This window comes from Trichoderma camerunense (genome assembly GCF_050948025.1).
Source record: "Trichoderma camerunense strain CBS 138272 chromosome Unknown V8C40scaffold_17, whole genome shotgun sequence".
Lineage (NCBI taxonomy): Eukaryota > Fungi > Ascomycota > Sordariomycetes > Hypocreales > Hypocreaceae > Trichoderma > Trichoderma camerunense.
This window is the reverse complement of record NW_028145353.1, coordinates 17,028-39,997: the sequence shown is the minus strand read 5'-3', so window position 1 is coordinate 39,997 and position 22,970 is coordinate 17,028. Positions and strand designations below refer to the sequence as shown.

The window sequence follows — 22,970 nt, the reverse complement described above, 5'->3', positions numbered from 1 at the left end:
CAGCGTGAAGGCAGTAGTCATGACCTAACAAGAAGACGAGAGAACTGAATTATTCCCGCAAGCAGTGTGTGCCTGCGGAAGTACGTCCGCGTTCTCCAAGATCCTCCCCAAGGAAGATGGAGATGGGAGCGGGCCGGTAGACAGGGGTCAGAGGCTCGAGCGGGGGAAACAAAGGACCCCGATTGACGGGTCCCCAACATCCGAATTGACCTGGAGGTTCTGGCCCGTTGTGGCGTGCGTTGCTATCAACATAGTAAAGCGACAAGTGACAGCAACTTAATTGAGTGCGTTTCTTGACGTATACGCGAGATGGGAAGGGTCGCTCTCCTTGGCAGCACATTCATCAGCACAGACTCAGCTCTGTTAGACCTGTCTGTTTCACCTGCCATCACTCATCAACTGATACATCTTCAGCCAACAGGTAGAGACATACATGTTTAGTCGTGCAGGCACACTAACAGCGGAGGAGACAGACAAAAGCAAACACCGTCCAGATGTGGTGTGTTTTCCCGGATTGATAGACTCTTGTGATTAATTACAATCCGAGTCAGTTGACGAACACTAGCTCGAAGTGATAGATCATGTTCGGTTCACTATAGCTCCTAGGACCTTTTGCTTGTCGTAGTCAACACTTGGAGAGTTTGAAGCGAAGAGGGGGAACAACTTGAGGCTCCGGCCGAGTGTCCTTTGGTATGGAGTTTCGCCGGCTTGCCTGGTTCGGGCTTGGTGTGGAGGGGGAAGAAGGGCCGAGATATTCTTGGCCGGGTATAAGAAAAAAAAAAAAAGAAAAGAACAATGAGGTAAAAAGGGACCAAAATACGAGGTTCACGAAGAAAAAAAGGAAAGAAAACACTTTCGCAGAAGCGAGTTGAGGCTGAGAACCGCCGTACAGGGTAAATCGCCACGGCCTCCGGGGTTCGATATGCAAAGAGAGCTGAACATCGCACATGTAGCGGGGCTTGACCAGGTATCTCTCGGGGCTGTGTGCCTGGATTGTGAGTTAAACCCGTTGGGTTTGGCATAAGTGCCGCAGCAAGTGATGTAACAAGGTGGTAACAGCCAATAACTTCGCTGCCCTTGTGCCTTTCTTCCGGCCTATCGGCTTGGTGGTGATCCACGCGTGAAGCTAGAAATATGACATGTCGATTTCTCTCACAGCGAGCTACCCACCAGCCAGGCTTCTGTCACTGAGATAACAAGACAGGATTTACAGAGGTGCATGTTACAGCTCACTTCACTCTTTTTTGCCAGATTGGCAATATGATGCATTAGCTTTCTCCTGGGCGAATGTGAAGTTGGTCTTGGCTGTCACACCGATGCTGCATGAACTAAGACACCCCCAACATCAGGATGCGCGACAGCTGTCGATTTAGAAAAAAAAGAAAAAAACCGGCAGGTTGGTCATCGGCACTGCTGTGCTACCCATCAACCACCACCCAACAGCATCCCAAGTCTCTGGGATTTGGGTGTAGATGTATAGGCTGCATGGTGTAACCTGAAGTGTTGCACCCCATGCAGTGTTCCTTACAGCCGACACGAGTTGATGGTAAAGCCTCATTCAACCAATGTCATTGCGGGTATTCCAAATATATCGTTCATATGGCCGTCCATGACATTCTAGTGGGGTCTCTGTTTGGTGTCTTGGAGCAGGTTGCGCGGCTGACATGCGGCAGCAGCTTGCTGGTGAACATACGGCATCCGGTGTGCTGTGTTGGAACAGCAGTCTCTCCATGAGACTTCTCGGATCGTGCTGTGCTGTAGGTACAACAGCTACTACCACTTGGTACTAGGCATGATCCTATCCGGAGTACACGGAATCCGAATTGGATCAGCACTGACTGTACCTGGTTCGCGGGTGGCGGCACACTTTCTCGATTAGACTAGATGGACTCCGGACGTAGGATCGAATAGCCACTTGGTGGTTAAGCGGACGCGAAATAAGTGTATAGCGGGCTGCCACTCATTAAGCATGCATTACTCATGAAGCGCCCGTTCTTTACCAATGTCGTATCCCGTGTGAATAATAATACTCAGAGTTGGTCGTGTCTTCCCTTAGTCACTTTTGGGCCGCGTAGTACGCTCGCCCAGGACGAGCCATCGATTGACACGCGGCCTCCAAGTTGCTTGGTAGAGAGAAGTGCCATTGCTACTGCATGAACTAGGCCAGCTGGAGTTAGAGCATATGAGCGGCCGATGCTCTGTTGCAGGACATTTCAGCCTAGCCAGCAGCTTTTAGACGGCGCGGCGGTGGGAATGAGTACTGGTATGGCGAGATCGAACCAAGCAGACGAAGTGCTCCGGAGAGATTGTGGCCCTTGCTCAGCGTCGAGCTACGGCAAAGATCCATGTCCTTGTAAGCGATGAAAGATCATATTCCCCCTTTGGCTGCTAGAGGAGGAAACGAGCATGTACCCACTGAGTAGGATGTGGTATTAAGCTCGCTGTCATCAGCTTGCATGAGTATTATGGCCGGCGTGGCGAGTTGCAGCCAGCATGAGTAGGGGTTTCCCACACTGGTAGGTAGAGATTCAACTGCATCAGAATTAGGCAGCAGAGATCAAACACGCAGACAGAAATATGACACGTCAAAGGATCAGAGCACTTGAGTTGACATTTGGCGTGGTCCTCGCATGGCACTCGAAGCAAGCGAGCGCGTGGCATGACTGGGCTTCGTCCGCCGCACTCCATGCTCCGATGAGGCCAGTTCCTGCATACTCGTACAGCTGCGTATCTCCGTGGAGTAGCTCGAATAAGCACCTTATTAGACATTGTTTTATAAAGGGATAGACCTGGGGATAAACGGCGTGTGTGTGCTGGTAGTCCACCAAGGGAATGGTGTCGCCGCCGCCCTGCTTATTCCCTTGGGTATTAGCACATGTACTCACTGAAGGACACACATTGGTTTGGCCAGTAGATTAGATGTCAAACATGAGATATTACGTTGCTCAGGCCATAAGCCAGGGATAAGCGGCGCAGCGAATCACCGCGAGCAACGGTCCCAGACAATAGCCACCTCCCTTGAAGTCTGGACGCGGCTTGTACTGTAGCCGATCCTGTTTTTGGCCGGCGAATTTGCGAGAGAACTCATCTGCATTAGCCTGTGACGACAGGTCTTGGCTCATCTGGGGCACTTGGGCTGCGCGTGAAATGTGAAATGTAGGGCGACTGTGGTCTGTCAGATGGATGTGAACACACCGCAGTGAGGCCATCTCCGCATGTTGTAACGGTAGCGTTGTATCGAGGGTTGCTGATACATCCCCGATAGCTGCATAACGGCATAACGGCACTGCGGCTTCTCCGCTCACCGATTTGCTTGCCAGTGACATCACGTACCAAATGCAAATGCCCAGCATTAATAGCGAATCACTTGACAACTCATGCCGAGATACGAGTAATAGAATGGATTGCCATGTCAAGCCACGCCTTATCAGCCATCAAAGCCCTAGCGGATAACTGCCCCTGACTTGTCACGGCGCGGCTCCCTCGGCCCTAAGAACGATGGACGGGTTCGTCATGAGCTAATCGCAGGGACCCGTGAACTCTATCTCTAGTGAGCGTCCGGCCCTCTTGGGTCCCTCTTGGGTGGATGCTGATGGACCGAGCCATCACGGTCCACAAGAGGAGGCGAGCGCCGGGCGAAAAGCTGGGGCCACCTCGTACCTGACTGGCGACGGCCTCAAGAGTGGACGAGAGTGGACTCTGGCCTCGATATCGGCCTGTGATGAAGAGGGCTGGATGTGTCAGACCTGCGTTTACAAGCGCCAAACTCTACTCCATATGCGATCCTTTGCTGTTTTCCCTGATCTGATTCTGCTGCACGCTTTCCAGCCGTTCGTCCACTACGATGAGAGACAAGTCTGGTCTCGAGATGGCGTGGCCGTTGGAACTGCCGTTCAGGTCGACATGGGATTCTTTGTCTGTAATCTGCAGCCTTCTCCCCCGGACCATGTTCTGTGGAGAGAGTATGACAGCAGCTGCTGTTGCCCACGGCTTCTCATGCGGCCGAAGCCAGTGGCAAGGGCACATGCCCAAGAGAAGCACGCAAAATCCTGTTTTCCATCCATGGATGTCGGCAGTTTCTCCGTTGCTGGCCCAGAAAGATAGCTACTGTACCTATACAGTAGTACCCTTCACACACGCTATCTGAGTCTTCGATACCTTTACAGAACAAGACTTTGACTTGAACTCTATTAAGCTGTCAAGCCAAATTGGGCATATTCGCCTTGACCATTGGTACAAACTGTCTCACATTGTACGAACGGTGTTTGACTTTGAGCGGAGGAAATTGTGGTGGTTTATCGTGCCCACATTCCAACATGTCTCTCCGTTCCACTTGAGGCTCAGACCATTGCCGATTAGAGTGGAGTGATTTGTGCGGAGAGTCCATTCTGGGAGCATCTGGAGTTGACACGAGTATGGGACAGCATCAAATCTCTTCCCATGACTACGGAGTACAGCGGAGATAATCTTCCTCCCGCCATGTGGGCTTTACCTAGTACGAGTACACAGCGACAGGACTGTGTCAACTCACCGACCGATGGGCTACTGTGCCGGACGGAAAGCTGTATTCGGCTTTGGCTAATATCCATGACCATGATTTTGCAAGTTTGATTCATCTAGCGGTATACAGCACACGGCACACGGCAAGCATACCCATACTCGCATGCGCAAGCTTGATATGATAGCGAGAGATGAGATCCGTCCGCTATGCCGGCCAGCCTACCCATTGGTAGATCATCATGCAGAGACCCCAGCAACCAACCGGGCACATCCGATCTTCTTAGCGACAAGGGGCCCCTGCTAGGTAGTGGCTCTCTGCTACTCATTGCGGAAGGGGTGCATGCAACTACCACTACGAGTACGAGCATGCACTATTACTGCTAGCAACAGAGCTGCTCGCTGCGGGCTGGGTTAGTGACATCGCTTGACAAAATGACGGGACACCAGCTCGGGGGTATCCTTTGCTTTTTGCGCACACTGGGGTTTCTTTTTGGGCTGACGGACGTCCTGACCTTTCAGCTAGCTGGCCCGTGACTTGTACGAGTATAGGTAGGCTGGCCTCTCTTTTGGCCGTGTGTCTTTATTTCCCTGTTCTCCAGGCCGCATGCAAGTGCATGAAAGGCGGGCTGTTAATCTCATCTCATGCGTGTTATTGAATCGCAGGTTCCGTGTGTTTACACCAGCTTGGCGCATGTATTGTATTGACCCCATGTGCATTTCATTCATCTTTGTTCTCTTCTTGTTGCCGCTGCATCGTTTGGTAGCTTGGCCCAATATCCAGCCTCCAGCTTGTACGACTCTCCTAACACCACAAATGCTTGGACAGGGCGCCCGTGCCAAGCGGTAAGGCCCCTCTCCCCACAAACAAGGCCACGATAGTCTGGGAGATTACGCTACGCGGGAGTCTACTGCATGGCAGTATAAGTGGCCACCGCACATCTATGGAGCACTATCAATTCTATCTGTCGTTTTCTCTTTCTGGGCATACTACCAAGTAGACCAGGGCAAATTGGACCCCTTCACCCCTGTATCCCGTATCCCTTCACACCCCCCGGCCATGAGCGGATAAGAGTCGAGATGGATGGCCAAAACATTACAACTACGATACAAAGTACAACCGGTGATAAAAGTCCGTGATTCGCCCTCGCCTGACTCGGTCCTGAACCACGCCCCCCTAGATCTCGATAAGTTCGATCTATCGAGCTATCCTTGACCTTTGCCAATACCCATACCGCACCCACAATTTCTTTTTGGTGTCTCGGTCTCTTTCTGTCACTTACTGCCAAAAGCCTCTTTTCCCGGGGATTGATCTGCAGGTAGACTTGTCTCAGGCCCGCTAAGAGCATCCCCATCTCTCATTCCAGGACGATACTATATCTTCAGTCGTCCGCCCTCGAGAAATAATCCAACATTCCCGATCAGAATTCCCAATCATTTCCCAAGTTCTTGCACACTCGATCTCTTCTCGCCTGTCGTGGTCGTTGTGCTTTTTCTTGGAGTACTCTCTCCATATTGAAGGGATTCCATCTAAACTTACACTCCTTCAATATCCAAAACGCACTCTGTTAATTTATCATCATCATATTACCATTGAGCTTGTTGTTTTCGTCGAAAATATCTTTATTCTGCTCCCTTTGGCTTACTTTCTCTCGGCTATCTTTTTGTGTGCCTCTTTCTCTCACTCGCTCTTCATCGCCACCACAATCATCCAAAATGCAACTCGCCGAGCCAGAGACTTACCACCACCCCCGTTTCGAGATGGACGATTATAACAATCTGACCATCTCGTGTCCTGGGGCCAGCTTTTCTTCAGCTTCTTCTAACTCATCTTCTCCGTACGAGGTCTTCACACCCATTTCTCGTCGTTCTACGCCTAACGATCTCAGACTGGAGTTTGACGGCTACCAGTCATACAGCAGCCAAGGGGACCTCACACCGCCTACCATCATGCATAAGTACATGTTTGGTCCCGTGAAAGCGGAGCATGACCGTATGTCTTTCTCTTCCACTGACGGAACTCTTCCCCCTTCGACTCCTCTGAGAAAAATGAGCGACATCATGCCCTACGACCACATCCTCGACATGAACAACATGGCCTCACACTCAATCGGTTCCATCACCCCTTCCGGGCCAGTGGTCTACACTGAAGCACCTCTACAGCCCGCTCCCTACATCATGACACCTACACACAGCATCTCTCCCTCAGAGATGACAGACAGTGTACCTTCGTGGCCGTGCAACAATGACAGCCCAATCTCTTTCTTCAGGCAAAAGGTGCAGTCACCGCATGATGAGGCTATGGACCTTCATCATCGATACTCCCAATCCCCCATGGGAAGATATTATCTTCATGGACAGCCAGTGTCTCCCAACAGGGTGGGATCGCGGACACCAGTGCATGCTATCGTTCGTACCCGCATGAAGACAGCAGCGCTTGAGCGCCAGATGGGTGTTCCAAGAAAGGTGCCCGAGAAGCAGTCTCACGACAACTCATATGATGTTGTACGCAAGGCCATGTGCAAGTGTGATTATCCCAACTGCCAAAAGGCATTCAGAAGAAACGAGCATCTCAAGCGTCACAAGCAAACGTGAGTACCATCACCCATCACTCTACATTGCGAATAGTGGCAAATACTTATGCATACTCTAGATTCCATGGAGAAGGTCCCAACCGATTCTCCTGTGAGTTTTGTGGCAAGGACCAGTTCAACCGTCAAGATAACCTCAACAACCACCGCAAACTACACGCTCGCCCAAACAGCCGCAACCGAGGAGTTGAGTTTATCCCTGCCGCGGTGCCTGTCATTGAGCAAGAGGAGCGAAGCCGCAAAAGGCGAGCTCCTCCCAAGTCAAGACTGGCCGCAAATGGGGCGCCAGCGGGCGAGAAGCGTGGCAGCCCCTACTGAGAGCATTGTCTATCATTGCCCGCTCCAGAGCCGGTCAGACTTGGGCGATAATATCCTGAGTCCATTCCATACCTCGCTTCGTCCATTCGTCCACTTGTCAGTGGGGCCAAGCCACACCCGATAGACGCCGAGGCGGCGTCGGGAATGACTTGGAAGGTGACTGGCTTGCAGCACGGCATCGGGTAGCAGCAACAAAAATTCCTTTTTTCTTGTCTTTTTTTGCATACATGCAGGGGACGAAATAATCCTTGCCCGCGGAACCGAGATTACCATTGGTTCGTTCTAATCACAACATCCTGCTTGACGGCTGCTGCCCAAGTAGAAGGCCTCTTCTTTGTCTATCCATTTACACCGAATACCGCCACACACACACACACTGGTGGTCAGCATCACAAAACAAAAAACAAAACAAAACCCAAAAGCAATATCGTTAAACACAAAGCATCTACTGGAAGAAACATTCCATTAATTTCCTTATTTCTTATTTGGAACAAAGGTGGGAGTGGAGGATATGGGGGGAAGGGGGGGAAGGACACCGGCGCCTCTTTCTGTGGATCTTTACATCTCTTGATATCCAAGGTGGGAGTGGATGGATACTACATACATACATGGTTTATGCTTGGCTTTATTTCCTTTTTCATGTCGGGTTTTGTCTTTTCATCTTTTCTTTCTCTCTTTTTTGCCTTGTTGACGGCTGCCCGAGTTATCCCTGCGGCAGTTGCCGCGCTGGCCCCCAACTATTTCATCATCATTACTTTTTTTTTTCTTCCCACCTGTTCAGCTGGGCCGCATGGCTTGGCGGCCGGGTCTTTCAGCTTTATTGTGGTTGGGAGAAATGTGTTGACGTTTTACTGATACCAAAAGATATACGAGACGGTATGGCCCTACATGGACTGTCAAGATGTCCTAAAGACACCCCAAACTCAAGTGTGTATATTAGCATACACACTTGACAATGTATAATATAGTTTAATTGTGATGAAGATTTTTTTGGCTTTACAATTGTCCCTCTTCTCGTGCTCTCTCTCTGTGTGTATGTGTGTCTCTTTCTCTTTCGTTCACCGCTTCAAGGATTCTCGTCAGTGTTGGCAATCACGTATATTAACATGCTGCATCATGCAAGTCTACGAATGGCAAGCCGCCATTGGCCAGTATCTTCTGATATGAGGCTGCCTGGAGCACGTCGAACCCAATGATCCACCTCCAACATATCGGCAACTTTACCTTCCGAAACGGCGAACAGGGTCTGGTCCATGTCTACTCGAAAGGGGGGGCGTGTGGCGGCAAAAAGAATTCCCCAGCCTCCAAAGGAAAAAAGGAATAGCCGCCTGAATCACCGAAAGAGCGAGAACAAGCTCTCTCTCGAAAGGGGGGGCGGGAAAAGAGACAAAAAGAAAACAAGAGGAGAAGAGACACTCGACGCGGGCTGATAGGAGGAAGGGCCGCGGGTGGAACACGAAAATCCATCCACGGCTCTCGGCGTTTGTGGGGTGTGTGTGTGTGTGTGCCGGGTCGGTCTGAGGGTCCGATGTGTCTGGGACTTACAGGAACTCTGCAGAATTGGGGCACATCATTCATTTTTTGTCTTGGGAATATGCTAACGGGGAATCCTTTTGGAATGGACGATGGGGGATCTGGACTCTGCGGCTGGGGATCGGGGGCCCCCAATCACTCTCGCCATTTACAAATGTATTGCTCATAGACTGACCGTCAGAACAAAGCAAAGTTCACGGCAGACGGCAAAAGAGGCTTCGAGCTAAGCGCAGATCCTTGATCCCTTGCTGGGCTCTTTCTCGGGAACAGCCAGGGTACAGTTATGCCAAAGTGGCCTTGTTCTTTCACAGGCCCTGTCTAAGATCTACCCAACTAGGAAATGCCATTTCCAAGGGTTACACATACATAAAAAAAACTGGGGTGTGTGTCGGCCCAGGGAGGGATGGATGAAAGGGGAGGAGGGGGGCGTGTAAAGTGGCAAGCGAATGAGAGCAGTGGCAATGTGTTGGCAACCTAAACAGCTGTGCTAATCAAGGTACACATGCATTTTGGGCGAAGAGTGTCTTGGGTTCCTTGGGAGTGTTGAGGAGGGGGGCAGGACGGCTGGTGATTTCTGTGCTGTGCCAGGACTCTTTTCTGGAGATGATCTAGATGAGAGGAGGGGGAGGATGGAGAGACCCAACACACATTTTCTGTTTTAAAGCTCTCTTTAACTTTTCACTCTTTCTTGGGGCAAAAGACCGTTGAGTTTTGAAGTTAGGTATGTGAAAGTTGGGCTTTGGTTGTGTCTAATTTTATCCCCATCTGATATGAAACGAGAGCTTGGGATGGGGTAAGGACAACATGTTGGTGATGCATCTTGGCCGACTTTGTGCCAAGTCGCCCCTCTATGTCTCCACGCATCGTAATCGCTCTCATGATTAACCGAAAGCAAGCAAAAGAGATAGTTACGGGTCTCCCAACTCTTCGTCTTGCAGCCGGTAAGGCTACGATGACGCTTGTATCTGCTTTGCCAGCGCCGAAACTCAAAAAGACAGGCCAATACAGGGAGGGAAATGAGGATATTGGCTGAGATACACCCACGTAGATACTCTAGACTTGCCTTAGCACGGGCATTAGAACGACCAGGGGGGGCCAGAAAAGTAAAACGGCGCGTGAAAAAAGAGGATCACCAGTGCATTAATCTTGCAGAAAGCAGCCCTTTTTCTGGTCTCAGTTTGCCAGCACCGATTAATAGTAAAGGAAAATGTGCAACGGCCGACTTGTCTTATGGGCAAAACATGAAGCAGATCCCCTCCCTCAAAAGAGGGCTGGGGATTTCGATATCTCGCTGCTTAAGCGCACGCTATTATACACATCTAACACAGTCTCAAACACAGACACAGACATGGTTTCTTCATGTCTAGAATGCTGTGCGTGTGCTAATGCATCCGTCGATGTACGTGCATACGAGTACACGTCTGTATTAAAGTGTTTCAGCCAACGGGATGTGGCGGGAGGGATGAGTGTCTGACGAGCACAAATCTCGTCCCAAGTGTCATTGCCGTGCGCTCATCTCGTTCATCAGTGCCATGAGCGGGAGAGCAAGGCAGCGGGATGCTCCTCAGCCAGACTGTCGGGACGGACTGTGCATTTTGCTGGGTTTGTTGCATGGGATACTCGCCTGTACAGGGCATTTGACATGTTGGTCCGCAGCTTGTCAGGGGAGGGGGCTTTGACATGGACTCGGTTCCTTAATCTCCTTTTCTTCCTGGTCAGCCGCGGCCGATGGCCACTTGGCTTGGCTGCGGCAATCTATCACATCTTGCCATCGTCACTCGTCACCCGTCCGTCACCCGTCCGTCACCGTCAGTCCTGATGGTGTTGCCCAGCCAAGGTTCGCTTGACCGGTCAGTTCGGAAGCGGCTTGAAGCGTCCGAGAGGTATGACCTGGCCGTCTTAGCGACGTTAGCTCTCCGATGGGAAAGCCGGGACACGTTCCGTGCCGCCAAGCGGATGGACTTTGGTTTAAGGCTTGGCCCAACTTGTGTGCATGGACACGCAAAGTTGGTGGTGACTGAGCCCGTGGGCACGGGCTTGCTTGCCGGCGGCCCGCGTGACGCACATTCGGAGGCGTCCGTACCCAAGCCGTGAGCTGGGGTTGTAGCAACGGGTCACTCAGTCGTAAGTACGGTAAGAGTACACAACTGCAGTTGAGTTGTAGTTGTTCATCTGTGTTGTCATTTGCTGTCCTCTAGTGTACTCGTTTTATGTGGTCACCGGATAGAGTCGGACAGCTGTCACAGCACAGAGGGGGCCCGAGGCAAGTAGGTGATAGGCCCAAACCAAGGCCGTGACAACTGGCCCCAAGGCTCTGGCGGTGAGAGAGTGAAGTGAGGCTGACTGCTGTTTCAGTTGCCCGTTGGCGGTCCATGATGAATACTCGTATATTGCAGTGCATAGCTCCGGGCTGCCACGACACCTTGATCCCGCTTCAGCTGCGCAACGGCCTATCAAAGTAACCGTATCAGCTGGTTAGCCCGACCACTTGCATCATGTGGATGTTGGCTGTCCATACACGGCCGATCTCGGTATGAGACGAATGCAGCTTGTGCGGCTCATGGTGTGGTTGAGGTTCAAAGTGCGGCATGCAAGTATCTGGAGAGAGAGAAGACGGATGGAGGTTTTCTGGTCTTGGTCTAATGGAAAGCGCCAGGGACAGGGACAGGGGCAGGGACCGCTGTGGCGCACGGTGGGCAGCGATCTAGCCGCTATGGAGCACGCTATGGAGCAAGCCACAGCTGCGGTACAGGGGACAAGGTGCATTGAGGTGCGCTGACCGAGCTGCGGGCGAGGACACTTGCATGAGACGGACGAGGTACATGCAGCAAGGCGGTTGATTGTATGATGCAGCTAGGTAGATTGGAAGAAGCTGTTAAGATGCAGGTGGACGTGTGATTAACTTGGAGGTGGTATCCGATACTTGCTGGGAGAGTCAGGTGCTACCAGGTACCTCAGGCACAGAAGCATGGAAGGTACAGTGACGTTGCTGATACCTTACATGTACGTTATGCTTGTCAGAGGCACAGCACAGCATGGCATTGAAAGCATCCAATGGATGGCATATATCGGAGCATTACAGCCACAACGTGGTCTACTTTACGGATACCTATAGTAGACAAAGTACCAACTCGTACAAGGCCCAAGCCAACGCATTGCACTTGGTCAGCTGCTGACTGCATCAATATAGTAGGTGCCTGTATCAGCTATATTGCATTAGATGGAAGCCAATTTAATCGTTTCAATGGTCTTCTTTTCTCACTGGAGTCGCATCTGTCGTTGCATCTGCTGAGCTGGGCTGTGGACCAATCGCGTGCCTGTATTGCTGCTGTACAGTACATAAAGAGGCTTAGTCGCATCACTGGTACCCTGCTAGCAGTGCGGAGTACCAGCTCCGTCACCAACATGAGGGGCGATACTTTCCAGCTCCATCGAGCTACTTGGCACGACGCCAGAGCTCCACCGCTCCTGCTGCAGCTGGGAGCCCATGAGATGAGATGCATTGATTTGATGGCAAGTGCGCCCAGAGCCGTAGCGCTTTCCGACCCCACAATGGCTTGGTGCGTGATGATGCGTCCATGCTCCGATGCCAAGATGGTACTTGCGACTTGGACCTTTTGCCTCACTCCGCCATGTACTGTAAGGTATCTATCTGCCTTTTCGCGGCGCTCCTTCCAAGTTCTTTGCTGTTTCATACGGTAATTTGGTACTAAGGTAACTTGATGCCAAGCACAGCAAGTATTTTCCGTGCGTCTTCTTGCTCTGCGGATACCTGTCTGCTAAGTCACCACACAGCCACACCGGCTTGAATCCCGTGCTCGGCTCAATCAAACCTCCATCATCCGCCTCGAGATCCTCTTCCTTGCGCCAATATTCTCGCTTCCAACTGCTAGTCTCATTCCATTCAATACCAGTCCAAACTACCAGGCATCAGCTTTCCACCGTATTTGCGTACCGGAATCCGCCTCTCTACCGCTATCCTTTGTATGTATCCCCCGTTAACAGGGTACTTACAACTCACTCCCGTCTCTACTACACCTCTCGATTCTCCGGTTGCTCTCCGAAATATGCAGCATGGATGTTTTGCCAACGTATCAGCAAGCCACTACTCGACCCGACTGGCTGCAGCTAGCCGCCCCATACATAGCATTCACGGATTATCCATCCCTTTGTAGAGTCAGCCGCCGTTTCTGGTCCGTCTTCGCGCCTCAGCTCTGGAGAGACCCTTGTGCGGCGTCTAAGCGTTTGGGATGGAGCACGGACGGTGGTGAGTCTTTCCTCACGGCATCAACTCCTGGGCAGCACTCATCCGTATTTCGGCAGATACCAGACAATGGTGGGCCAATTTCATGTCCCGGACGCTACTCCAGTTGACACCTAAGACACGGCTCCTAATTCAGGTGCTGGATGTAAGAGGCGCCGCTGGACCGCGCGAGTTCGCCATGTACTCAGAGCTTACTGCAAACGCCTTTACGCTGGCTCTCCAGCTGCTTCCAAACGTCACGGCCCTTGTCTTGGATGACCAAGAAAACCTTGATATCCGCTTCCTTGGCCAACAGACCGTGCCATTGGGTCGTGCGTTGCGGGTGCTAAGTCTTGATAATGTTAACCATGGAGTTCTCAAACTTCTCCAATTACCTGAAACCCTGCCAGAGTTGGTATACTTGGAGGTGTCTGGCTCTTTATGGCCCAAGCATGACCGCCTAATTGAGCTACAGCTACCCAGATTACGCATTCTCAAGCTTCGCCGTTGTGGACTCCGTAGCGATAAGCCACTTTATCTCAACGTTTTCGACGGTCGCTTGTGGAGTCTAGACGTGAGTGATAACCAACTATCCGACCTCTCTGCAGCACTATTTCTCAGCCAACTCAACTTCACCCGTCGACTGCGGACACCGCAGCATGCATCAACCGAGGGCTTGGTCGAGCGTTGGACAGAATTCGACCGCCATACCTCTATTCTTGAAGTACATGGCAGCAGCGACGTTTTTCTTCCTGGTGCCAGATATCTGGTCGATGCTCCCGCATTTACAGCCTTGGCTAATAGTCAAGAGTTGCCTGCTGTCCGCTCCGACGGCTCTGTACCAGTACGCCAAGACACGCTCGACGGTGTTTTACGTCTCCTGTCTCGGAATGATGGCATTGCTGCCACGGACCACTTGCCTGGCTCCTTCGGCCTCACACATCTGCACTTGTCGGGCAACCAATGTTCGGCGGCGGGAATTGAATCGCTGCTGCGCCGCTCCAATGGACAGATAGAACACTTTGATTGCGATTCAATGTGCTTATTTCCACCTAGCGGCCATTTCCGTGTCGATGAAGAATCGGGTATTAGAGATTCACATCCCACTTATACTGGTAAGCTTAGCATCCATGAGTCAATCAGAATGTACGGATTCTCGGGTCTGTCACATGTATTTCGCCCTGTTTGGTGCTCCAATCTTCGATCCCTCAGGATACACCACTCGTTTGTCACAAATATACCTACGGTCAGCATTCCTGGTCTTAGTGATATTGACCGAAAATATTTTGCTGAGAAGCACATCTTCCCCGGCCTTGACTGGGCATACTCGCTAGCCTTTCTCCCGGACATGAACCCCCGGCTACAATCCTTGACGTTGACTTGCGTTCCCCGCCAATCCTTTGGCCCTCTCATGCACAAGTTGACCTTCTTCCTTCGGCTCTTGGGCTTGCAAGAGCAGGCGTTATCCATCACGAACAAGGCGGAAGCATCAAGACCAGGGCGGTCTGTGCGGTTTGTGAGCGGCCTTAGGTACCTGACATTGGAAATGGAGTCAATGGAAAAGAAGCCAATGGAAATGAGCTCACCTCTCGAATTGGATGCTGAGGGGCTCATGACTAGTGGTGAGACACCATTCAGCTTCTTTAATGAATCGACGGAGCAGTCGCCACCGCCAGAGGAGCCGCGCTCGTACTACATCCCGGTTTGGACCTATATCATCCCCAAGGCCCCCTTGAGGAATAACCGTGTATTCCAAGTTGAAGAAATTGGGCATGACGTAGCAGCAAATTATAGCTCGGGAGCCCCCGCTGGCTATCCGCCCAGAGACCTCAGTAAGGAAAAATGGATTCGATATAGAGAATCCACGAAGAAGCCTCTAGTAGCAGTTTGGGCTGGCAATACCTGGTCACGAAGTCCTGTTATCCAGAAGTACCGCTGCTTGGTACTCGAGTATGGAGTATACGAGGGACTTGGGCTCACTACTATTCATCACACGAGGGCGGGCGCTCCGGTAGGATGCTTCATCTTCCAACAAACCTGGCTCTATGCCGCGTTACCGCAAACATTGGAAGTGCCGCCAACTATCCAAACACCAGAATATGAAGATGTAGCCGCTGAGTTACGGCGACGCCATGTCTCGACATATGAGGAATTTGAGCGAATACGGAAAGAGTCACCTCACCGTCCATGCTTCTATTGGGGCGGCACATTTAAGATTATCGACGCAAAGACGAATCGCGTCAGTTGAGTAGACTTTGAGTGGCATGATACAACTTGTAATGAAGCTTGTTGTTGGCAAGCAGTAGATGGATCGAGCGCCACTACTACGTAGGCGTTTCTATAACAATGTGGAGATATTATGTACCTAGCATTGTATAACACCGAATCTCGATAATTCCATACAGTCAATTAATATTGACTAGCAAGAACTCTTGATACAGGGTTTGATGTTGCTGCTCTTGTTACAACATTGAGGCGCGTATTTAGCAAAGGCCGAGACATGCATCTCTATGACGCGGATGTTGTCTACATGCCGAGTACGAAGCCCTCTAATGTTCATATCTACATTTTTATACACCGCCACTTGAAAGAGTCCAATCTATGACCTAACTATCGTATGAAAGTGAAGTATCCGGGGAAAAGAAGCCGGTGTCTGGGCATCTATCCGACAACTACCTTACTACTTACTCCGGAATACGGAATACAACTTGGAATGTGCGCATCTGCATGATTGGTTGGAACACCTGACGTAGTAGTTTTTCTCATTCAGCTCATTGGGCGGCGAAAAAGCATGCACGATGGTTGTTTCTCATGCACGCTCTTGGGATCGAGCAAATGAGATTGGCGCGTTTTGGGGAGGGGGCGATTCGGGAGATGGGGGGGGCGGAGTTAGTAGGAGTGAGTCTGCGGCTGAAACAGCGTTTTCTCCGAGATGTGGCGGTATGGAATGGGTTTGCGGCCGATTGGGAGAGGAATAATCGCCGTTTTTCTTTTTTCTTGATTCGGTGAGTTTTGCTTAATTTTGATAGGTTGCGGGTTTGAATTGGGGTGGCGTTGGAACGGGAACGGTGCGGGTTTCTGAATGGTGAAATGTATGAGAAGCTATCATTGGAACCGTTTCGACGCAGGCATATGCTTGTTTGATCTGTTCCGTGTCTATTTCGCCGAGCGGCATGTGATAGTTTCCCAATAAAAAAGGAGAGAAGAAGGAAAACTCATAGTCGATAGCTCAGTTATACCCTGTAAACGCGGAAATATGTCATGCACTTTTCTTTTTTCTGTATTTCATTAATCATGGTTTTTTCCTTCTCAGCTCGCCTCGTCTAATTAGCAGGGCCATGCAAATTGTGCCTTGTGATTGCTCGTCGGAATCCAGTCCGAGAATGACACGTCTGATTTCTGCTAGTGCTTGTGCGGCTGATGGCGTCAATATACCGGTAGCTCTGAAGCAATGATTGGGGAGGCCAAGATTGTTTGCTAGCATTGTCCCTGTTACAAAATTTACATGGGCACTAAGCCAGGAATAATATTGATTGCATTATGCAGGCTCTGTTAAAGACGGGTGATGCTGCGGCCAATCAGCATCCGCTGTTTTACTGTTGTGTTTAACGCGCTTGCAGAAAACCAATATTCTCTTTTCTTTTTAGTCTTCGTCTAATAAGAGCGGTGTCGGGACGTGGAATTGCGTCCTTGGGTTTTCTATTACATACGCGAATGTAGGAGTGGTTCGGCTTAGTCTGGGGCATATAGGCAGCCAAGACAAGGCGAGCGTTGGGGTCTAGTTTAATTACGACGATGAATGATTTGATTCGTTTTCTTTTAGGGTGAGAGGATCGGATTAGTTCGCTTGATAGTGACCGAACTGAGGGGGTGGCTGTTAGATGTGATGCGAGGAGTTCAATTCAGCTTGCTGAAAGGGGAAAGGAAACAACAAGGTGAGCGTAGTTTGGATTAGCTGCAGCACAAGAAAGAGCCGATGCTGTGCTATTCACTCTATGGTAAGTGGAAGGGGGCGGAATGGGGAGCGGAATAGAACTCACTTGCAAGTGATGTTCTCATGTCTGTGCGTAGGCACTATCATGAACAAGGGAGCGGTGAGAGAATGTGCAGGTGAAGAGGGATGGATCGGGGCTAGCTGTGTGCTGGCATATGTATGTGAATATTCAGGATAATTTCAGGTGTGGATAACGGTTAGTCTTGATTGTGAATTTCAAATTGTTGGATGGAGCGTAATACCTCTTTGATCAACTGAAGATTACAAGAAGAGAGTCGAGGATCGAACAGCATGAGAGGCTCGTTTCTAAGGGAACACGGTGAAAGCTGAATGGCATAAGCGAATAAGACTAACTAGCACTAGTGATAGAGAATAGTAAATGAGAGAACAAATCTTGATTGGCTGAGTAGTTGCTCATGCAGTATTAAATTGGGGAGATATTATACACGCCGTGTATAATTTATGCATGGTAAAAACGAAACCCAATACCAACAGAATACTGTAGGAATAAGGATTCATATCATCTAGTATTGAAGATACTCTGCCTAACGAGCAAGGGGAAACCACATAGATATTTCGTAAATATCCAGGTCTACGAGTTTGACTGCGGTTGAAGGTACTGATGTTGGACGTCACTGATATTGTTAACGAAGTAGAAGATATAGCAAGCTAGATTGTCAATGTTAGCATGCTGTATTCATATACTGATCCTTTCCACTGCTAGAAACGTCATAAACTGTGTTCAAAGCGTGGCAGGTAATATTACCTAACGATAGCTTGCTCCCAGCTATGCCTATATCAAATCACGTTTACGCCAAGATGAAGGAAAGTGTTACGATACGGGTTATCTTTGCGTCTAAACAGATGAAATTGAAACAAAGTGCATATTCAAACAGACATCAATATCGACAGAGTAACAATTTTGAAGACTTTTAGGCATGAAACCGACTAAATGCAAATCAGCGCTCCCTGATCGATTTGCCCTTGACCACATTGCTCAAATCGCCCACTGGAATCTGAATGGGAAAGTCGACTATCGCAAGTGAAATGGCTAGCAGAATGTACCATCCCGCCAGACACGTTACAAAAGCTGAGGCGCCAGCTCCCTAGAAAGCAAGTTAGTTTACACAGCTCGGTTTTTTAGAATAATTCTTTTCGTCAAAAGGCTGCACTTACAACAAGCAACTTGTTTGCATAATGAGCATTGCCCACGAAATCCTCTGCCATTGCCCAATAGGCCCCAGTCAACAGCCCAAAAGCAATAACGAGCGTCAAGAAGATGATGAAGAAGGCGACATTGGTACGCAGTGAACAGATAAGGAACACAAGACTAAGCAGTCCCATGAAGAGGAACCAAAAGCCTATACAGCCATGATTAGCATAACAAGTCATGATGTATATGTGTATATAGATGTGATGGCTTACCCAAGCTGGCATTAAACCCAGTTGTCTGAAGCCCCTCGGTACCATCTTCGCCCGCCTTTGCGTACGAAGAAAACGCAGCAAACGACGGGTTCAAAACACCTCCGTAAGATAACCAAAACGTGCCAAACGAGGTGAAGACGACGGCGGGGAAGCTGTTGCCGAGGATCCATTCGAGGAGGCCGCCAACTGTCATGAGGATTCCAGCTTGGAAGAAGTATACCGGGCTGGAGGATGGAGACGGCATACGTCAGCAGATGTCTTAATGTTATAGTGTTTAGGATAAGGGGGGGATAGGGTGTTGTGATCACGTACATTGTTGCTGCGCCGCCACCGCTTGCTCCTCGCCAGCCCATGAGGGCACATGATAATGGTGTAAGAGCCATGAGGAAGCCCACAAGAGCACTATCCAATTGACACAATAAGTCAGTCCCATCTAATCACATCGTCTACAATAGTGACGAAGAGAGACAAAAGGGTATTAAGCAACTTACATTGGTGTTGGGTTTCCAAATGTATCTCTGAGATGGCCCTTGACCTTACTCTGCGGCGCCAGGTACAGCTTCTCGAACAACTCGGGTGTCATGCTGATGCTTGCCGCGGAACGAAATCTATTCAACGCCTCGGCTCGCTCCGAGTCGGAGTCGACGCCATGACCCTTTTCCTCTGCCATTGTCGATAATGTGTCTGTTCTTCTCGGTATAACAAAGACAAAAGGTCTATTGAAAAGAGAAGAGAGAGAAAGCAAGAACCCTTTCACTTGTAATCTGGCGGAAAAGAGAAGAGCAAACAACCTTGGTTTTAACCCCCGTCTAGAATGCAAAATCCCCCCAAGATATATGTACGGTAAGCCCCCTTATCAAAAAAAAAAAACAAATACTCTCCGATCCTCGCCTCCTTTGTCCCGGAACCAGCATCAAAAGAGAGAATACGCCACGCAAGCATGCACGAAAACTTACGAGACCGGAAACAAGCAACATCCTCGTAGCTTCGAATCCTTTCCCAGCTGCAAAGTAAGCCCCCAAAACTTCCTAGGTTCCGATTACCCAACCAACCGCCCCCCCAGCCCCCAAAATAGTCGGAACCAGGGCTCTTCTCCCGGATGACCGATATCAACAACGCATCTTCCTTACCCCAGATCTATTAGTCCCCCCCAATACAATGACTCCTCCTCTTCCCCGTACGTAAAACAAGCCCCCCCAGACTATCAGGTCATCTCCCGTTAGCCCCCACAAAAATCTAGCTTGTCTAAAGATTTCAACCCGGTCAATCAATCTCGCACTTGCGGACATGTCCATTCCCGCTCCTCCACACAACAAGTCGCAAGTCGCTCCTCTCGTCATACTTTGTCATTTTCCCCAACCCAGCAATTTTTCCCTCCTCGTGCTTCTTTCTTTGTTTTACCCCAGATTTCCCGGCTTGGCCCTCTTTGGTTGAATCTCTCCACTTGTCCCCCTTTGCCTTCTCCGCAAAATCCACTTACCCACTGTTTTCCGTTCGCCCGAGAGCTTAACTGGTGCGGCCCTTGTTCTTAATTGGACTTGCACATGCTTGGAATTGGAAGTTGTACTCAAAATCTCTATTCAGTTATACTCTACAATTGTTTAACCAATTGCTATTAAACAATGAATCAATATTCTAGAGTAACCATTGAATCTTTCTGTCTCCTCATAACGTAATGTATTTGTCAACACAGTCTGGACAAACTTCTCCATCCTTTGCCTTTGCTCTACCCCACAGTGACAGGCATCCGTCCTCCCTTGACTTGGATCCGATCCAAGCTAAAGCGCCGCTCGTACGATGGGCCATGCAAGCCAGAAAAAACGAAAAACGCCCACATCCTCCGTCGTCCGTCCAATTCGTCCTTGATCCGCGGATTCTGCTCTATTCGCCAATAGACCAAAAGCCGACTCAAGCGACTCGGCCAATCGCACTCAAGAAAAGCCGTGACTAGCTCTTCTCTTGTCTTTGTGCATTGAATTGGCTCTGTGGCTGCATCTTCTAGGACTCTTGCTCTTCTTATTCCCGTATATCCGTTTCAATCGGTTGCTCTATTGCCCGTTCGTGCATGAAGTTTCTCCCAGATTTGCACGCTCTAACCCTTTTGTCCCACACTCTGTATATGCCGTAAAACTACTGCTGCACACCAGTCGCTAAAACGCCAAATTCTCATTCCCAATGATCACCCTGTACCCCAAGAATTCCACAAGAGAGACCAGTCATTACCTATACCATGAAATGGGGCCGCCGCTTAAACCACCATCTCCCCGGGTACTCTTGCTGTAGGCTCTGGGGATCGGCACAAATCACCAGCACCATCATCGCCTTTCCGGCCATGCGCCTCAACCAACTAATTCCAGGTCTCGACCGGAGCCACATCTTCCACTCGCAGAACAATATCAGCATTCCAATCGCGTTCAAAAGTCGAAACATCCTGAAGCAACAAGTCAGTTAACTGAATGTGATTGTATGACGCCCTAAGAAGCACGGCAACGTTGGTTCAGGAGGTATCTACTTACATGTTCAGCGCGATAAGGACCAAAGTCCAGTATGTCGCCGACCGAGACACATGAAGATCGCTGGTCGATCTATTGACGATCGCCTTGTTGACAACTTCATACATTGGTGGTATCCAGACAGCCAGAATAAGCAGCTCCACAAGCATTGACCAGTGGTATGTTCTCATGGCATGGCCTCTGATGGAGTTCAATAGAGTCGCCCAGAAGCCCATGATGAAGGCAAACTGTTAACACATCTTGTTAGCTCGCCACACTTGCTACATAGGGCCGCAATATTAGCAAGCAAAAAGAAACAGGGGCTCACACTCACCGCGACAGGGATTATCACCATCAGCTGGTTTTTGAAATAATGCCAACACAGCGCCGAACCGGCAAGCACTACCATACACTGCGCCATCCCAATCGTATAATGAAGGACTATAACCCTCTTAAACTTTTCATAGCAAGGGACATGATACTCTGGCTGGTTCCATCCCGTCTCCACCGTCACAGGAACGCCGCACCAGCGACACACATAGACGGCCTCCGAATTCGCCAGAGTGTACTGTTTTCCGACCATGAAGTACGACCGTCTCGCTATGCAGTCGAAGCACTTACTGGTGAACGGATATTCCAAATGCAACGCGCTCCCCATCACGATTTCATTTTCCTCCCTATATTTCAGGCAAATGTAGCATGTCCTCAGCTTCCATTCATTGAGACGAGGAAACAGGTACCTCGTCACCTCCCTGTTGATGCTGTTCCGAAATAGACGGCACGTCTGCCGCAGCTGTTGAATCTCGCCAAAGTCGAGGTATCCCAAGATTTTAAACTGCAGCTCCGGCGGAAGCTGCAAGAAGCGCGAGAACATCGTCTGTCGTGGGATGAATCCATGGCTGCCGCGCGACCTCTGAAATGATAGCGGCTCCAACGCAATCTCGACCGGTTCTCTGTCCCTGGGGGTGGTGAATCTGATGTTTGGGAGGCATCGAGTGCTTCCAGAGAATCGCTCCGCCACTTTTTGTCGCAGACTCTGTTTCTGATTGTTGTCCATCTTCGCTTCTCGTTCTGACTCCCTTGGCTCACGGCATGAGGCGGATGAAGGAGGACGCCCGCTTCATACAGCGCCTGTCGCCGAGAGAAAAGTCGCTCCTATCGATAATACCACGTAACCTTTATCTCTTCTGATCCTTATTGTTGATAGGGTTTGTGCTCCTCAAGCCATAACCCACTCGCAATGTGAGATACGGCGGTTCTGTAGAAAGTGTATGCCCCACGGCCTTATAAAGTATTGGCCGAGGCAAACCGCCTTAAAAAGGGCGAACAAATAGACGTCCAGCAAGCAGAACAAGCAAACAGCTTCAAGAAAATAAAATGTAAAATAAGAGAAGACAAGTCGTTTTCCGACGAAAAGATATTGCGCGACCCGTATTTTCTTTTATCGCGGACGGCACATCGTGAAATCCCAAGTGGGAGGCAGAAAACAAGGTGCCTAGATTCAGCCTCACCGGCCTCGCTAGTGGCGGGCTGTTTTCAGCTGTCCTCTGCGACCAGGCAGCCAAATGGCACTATTAAAAACAAAGAAAAGAGGCCGCCTAATGGATATTCGTATTTCAAGCGGGTGGCAAAGTGAGGCTGGACGAGTAGAAAATGCGATAAGATAAAATGGAAATGGAAGATGCAGAGATGCGATGCGATGCGAATGCTCTGAAACTGCCGACGAGATGCGATGCAGGGCAGCAGGCGATGACGGCATAATCCGCCGTTTCGGCAGCAGTTAAGCAGCTGCTAACTTTAAGGGACCAGCCAATCGCCGCACAGAATCTTGTTTACATTTCTTCTACTTCACCAGCCTCAGCTAAAATCCAATTTGA

At 50.0% G+C, this 22,970-nt stretch overlaps 6 protein-coding genes across 6 annotated transcripts; 3 read left to right on the top strand and 3 right to left on the bottom strand.

Moving 5' to 3' along the window:
• Window positions 1–2,441: 2,441 nt before the first annotated feature.
• V8C40DRAFT_252993 (uncharacterized protein) lies at window positions 2,442–2,782 on the bottom strand. The gene has a single exon (XM_083217500.1). The coding sequence runs from the start codon at window positions 2,767–2,769 to the stop codon at window positions 2,464–2,466; it is 306 nt and encodes a 101-aa protein (XP_083069694.1). The 5' UTR covers window positions 2,770–2,782; the 3' UTR covers window positions 2,442–2,463.
• A 3,251-nt stretch (window positions 2,783–6,033) lies between these two features.
• Window positions 6,034–7,916, top strand: V8C40DRAFT_73838 (uncharacterized protein). The gene is made up of 2 exons (XM_083223371.1): window positions 6,034–7,088; window positions 7,151–7,916. The coding sequence occupies exons 1-2, from the start codon at window positions 6,214–6,216 to the stop codon at window positions 7,404–7,406; spliced, it is 1,131 nt and encodes a 376-aa protein (XP_083069693.1). The 5' UTR covers window positions 6,034–6,213; the 3' UTR covers window positions 7,407–7,916.
• A 1-nt stretch (window position 7,917) lies between these two features.
• On the top strand, window positions 7,918–8,401 carry V8C40DRAFT_73824 (uncharacterized protein). The gene has a single exon (XM_083223370.1). The coding sequence runs from the start codon at window positions 8,015–8,017 to the stop codon at window positions 8,357–8,359; it is 345 nt and encodes a 114-aa protein (XP_083069692.1). The 5' UTR covers window positions 7,918–8,014; the 3' UTR covers window positions 8,360–8,401.
• Window positions 8,402–12,508: 4,107 nt separating this feature from the next.
• On the top strand, window positions 12,509–15,583 carry V8C40DRAFT_252983 (uncharacterized protein). Its single transcript, XM_083217499.1, has 3 exons — window positions 12,509–12,583; window positions 12,735–13,206; window positions 13,263–15,583. The coding sequence occupies exons 2-3, from the start codon at window positions 13,014–13,016 to the stop codon at window positions 15,428–15,430; spliced, it is 2,361 nt and encodes a 786-aa protein (XP_083069691.1). The 5' UTR covers window positions 12,509–12,583; window positions 12,735–13,013; the 3' UTR covers window positions 15,431–15,583.
• A 2,540-nt stretch (window positions 15,584–18,123) lies between these two features.
• Window positions 18,124–19,490, bottom strand: V8C40DRAFT_73778 (GPR1/FUN34/yaaH family-domain-containing protein). The gene is made up of 5 exons (XM_083223368.1): window positions 19,093–19,490; window positions 18,914–19,003; window positions 18,602–18,825; window positions 18,353–18,537; window positions 18,124–18,282 (listed from the first exon to the last, which is right to left on the bottom strand). The coding sequence occupies exons 1-5, from the start codon at window positions 19,269–19,271 to the stop codon at window positions 18,136–18,138; spliced, it is 825 nt and encodes a 274-aa protein (XP_083069690.1). The 5' UTR covers window positions 19,272–19,490; the 3' UTR covers window positions 18,124–18,135.
• A 755-nt stretch (window positions 19,491–20,245) lies between these two features.
• On the bottom strand, window positions 20,246–22,772 carry V8C40DRAFT_252977 (F-box protein). Its single transcript, XM_083217498.1, has 3 exons — window positions 21,428–22,772; window positions 21,118–21,341; window positions 20,246–21,032 (listed from the first exon to the last, which is right to left on the bottom strand). The coding sequence occupies exons 1-3, from the start codon at window positions 22,148–22,150 to the stop codon at window positions 20,825–20,827; spliced, it is 1,155 nt and encodes a 384-aa protein (XP_083069689.1). The 5' UTR covers window positions 22,151–22,772; the 3' UTR covers window positions 20,246–20,824.
• Between the last annotated feature and the right edge of the window lie 198 nt (window positions 22,773–22,970).

Excerpts from the sequence above, each read along its gene's own strand:
- V8C40DRAFT_252977 (XM_083217498.1), bottom strand. The coding sequence starts at position 22,150 with ATGGACAACAATCAGAAACAGAGTCTGCGACAAAAAGTGGCGGAGCGA. Across the intron at positions 21,342-21,427 it reads TGGTGATAATCCCTGTCGCG|TTTGCCTTCATCATGGGCTT; the intron begins GTGAGTGTGAGC and ends ATGTGTTAACAG. Across the intron at positions 21,033-21,117 it reads GTCCTTATCGCGCTGAACAT|GATGTTTCGACTTTTGAACG; the intron begins GTAAGTAGATAC and ends TTGTTGCTTCAG.
- V8C40DRAFT_73838 (XM_083223371.1), top strand. The coding sequence starts at position 6,214 with ATGCAACTCGCCGAGCCAGAGACTTACCACCACCCCCGTTTCGAGATG. Across the intron at positions 7,089-7,150 it reads CTCAAGCGTCACAAGCAAAC|ATTCCATGGAGAAGGTCCCA; the intron begins GTGAGTACCATC and ends TGCATACTCTAG.
- V8C40DRAFT_252983 (XM_083217499.1), top strand. The coding sequence starts at position 13,014 with ATGGATGTTTTGCCAACGTATCAGCAAGCCACTACTCGACCCGACTGG. Across the intron at positions 13,207-13,262 it reads GGGATGGAGCACGGACGGTG|ATACCAGACAATGGTGGGCC; the intron begins GTGAGTCTTTCC and ends GTATTTCGGCAG.
- V8C40DRAFT_73824 (XM_083223370.1), top strand. The coding sequence starts at position 8,015 with ATGGTTTATGCTTGGCTTTATTTCCTTTTTCATGTCGGGTTTTGTCTT.
- V8C40DRAFT_252993 (XM_083217500.1), bottom strand. The coding sequence starts at position 2,769 with ATGTCTAATAAGGTGCTTATTCGAGCTACTCCACGGAGATACGCAGCT.
- V8C40DRAFT_73778 (XM_083223368.1), bottom strand. The coding sequence starts at position 19,271 with ATGGCAGAGGAAAAGGGTCATGGCGTCGACTCCGACTCGGAGCGAGCC. Across the intron at positions 18,826-18,913 it reads GGTGGCGGCGCAGCAACAAT|CCCGGTATACTTCTTCCAAG; the intron begins GTACGTGATCAC and ends TCCATCCTCCAG. Across the intron at positions 18,283-18,352 it reads ATGCAAACAAGTTGCTTGTT|GGAGCTGGCGCCTCAGCTTT; the intron begins GTAAGTGCAGCC and ends CTTGCTTTCTAG.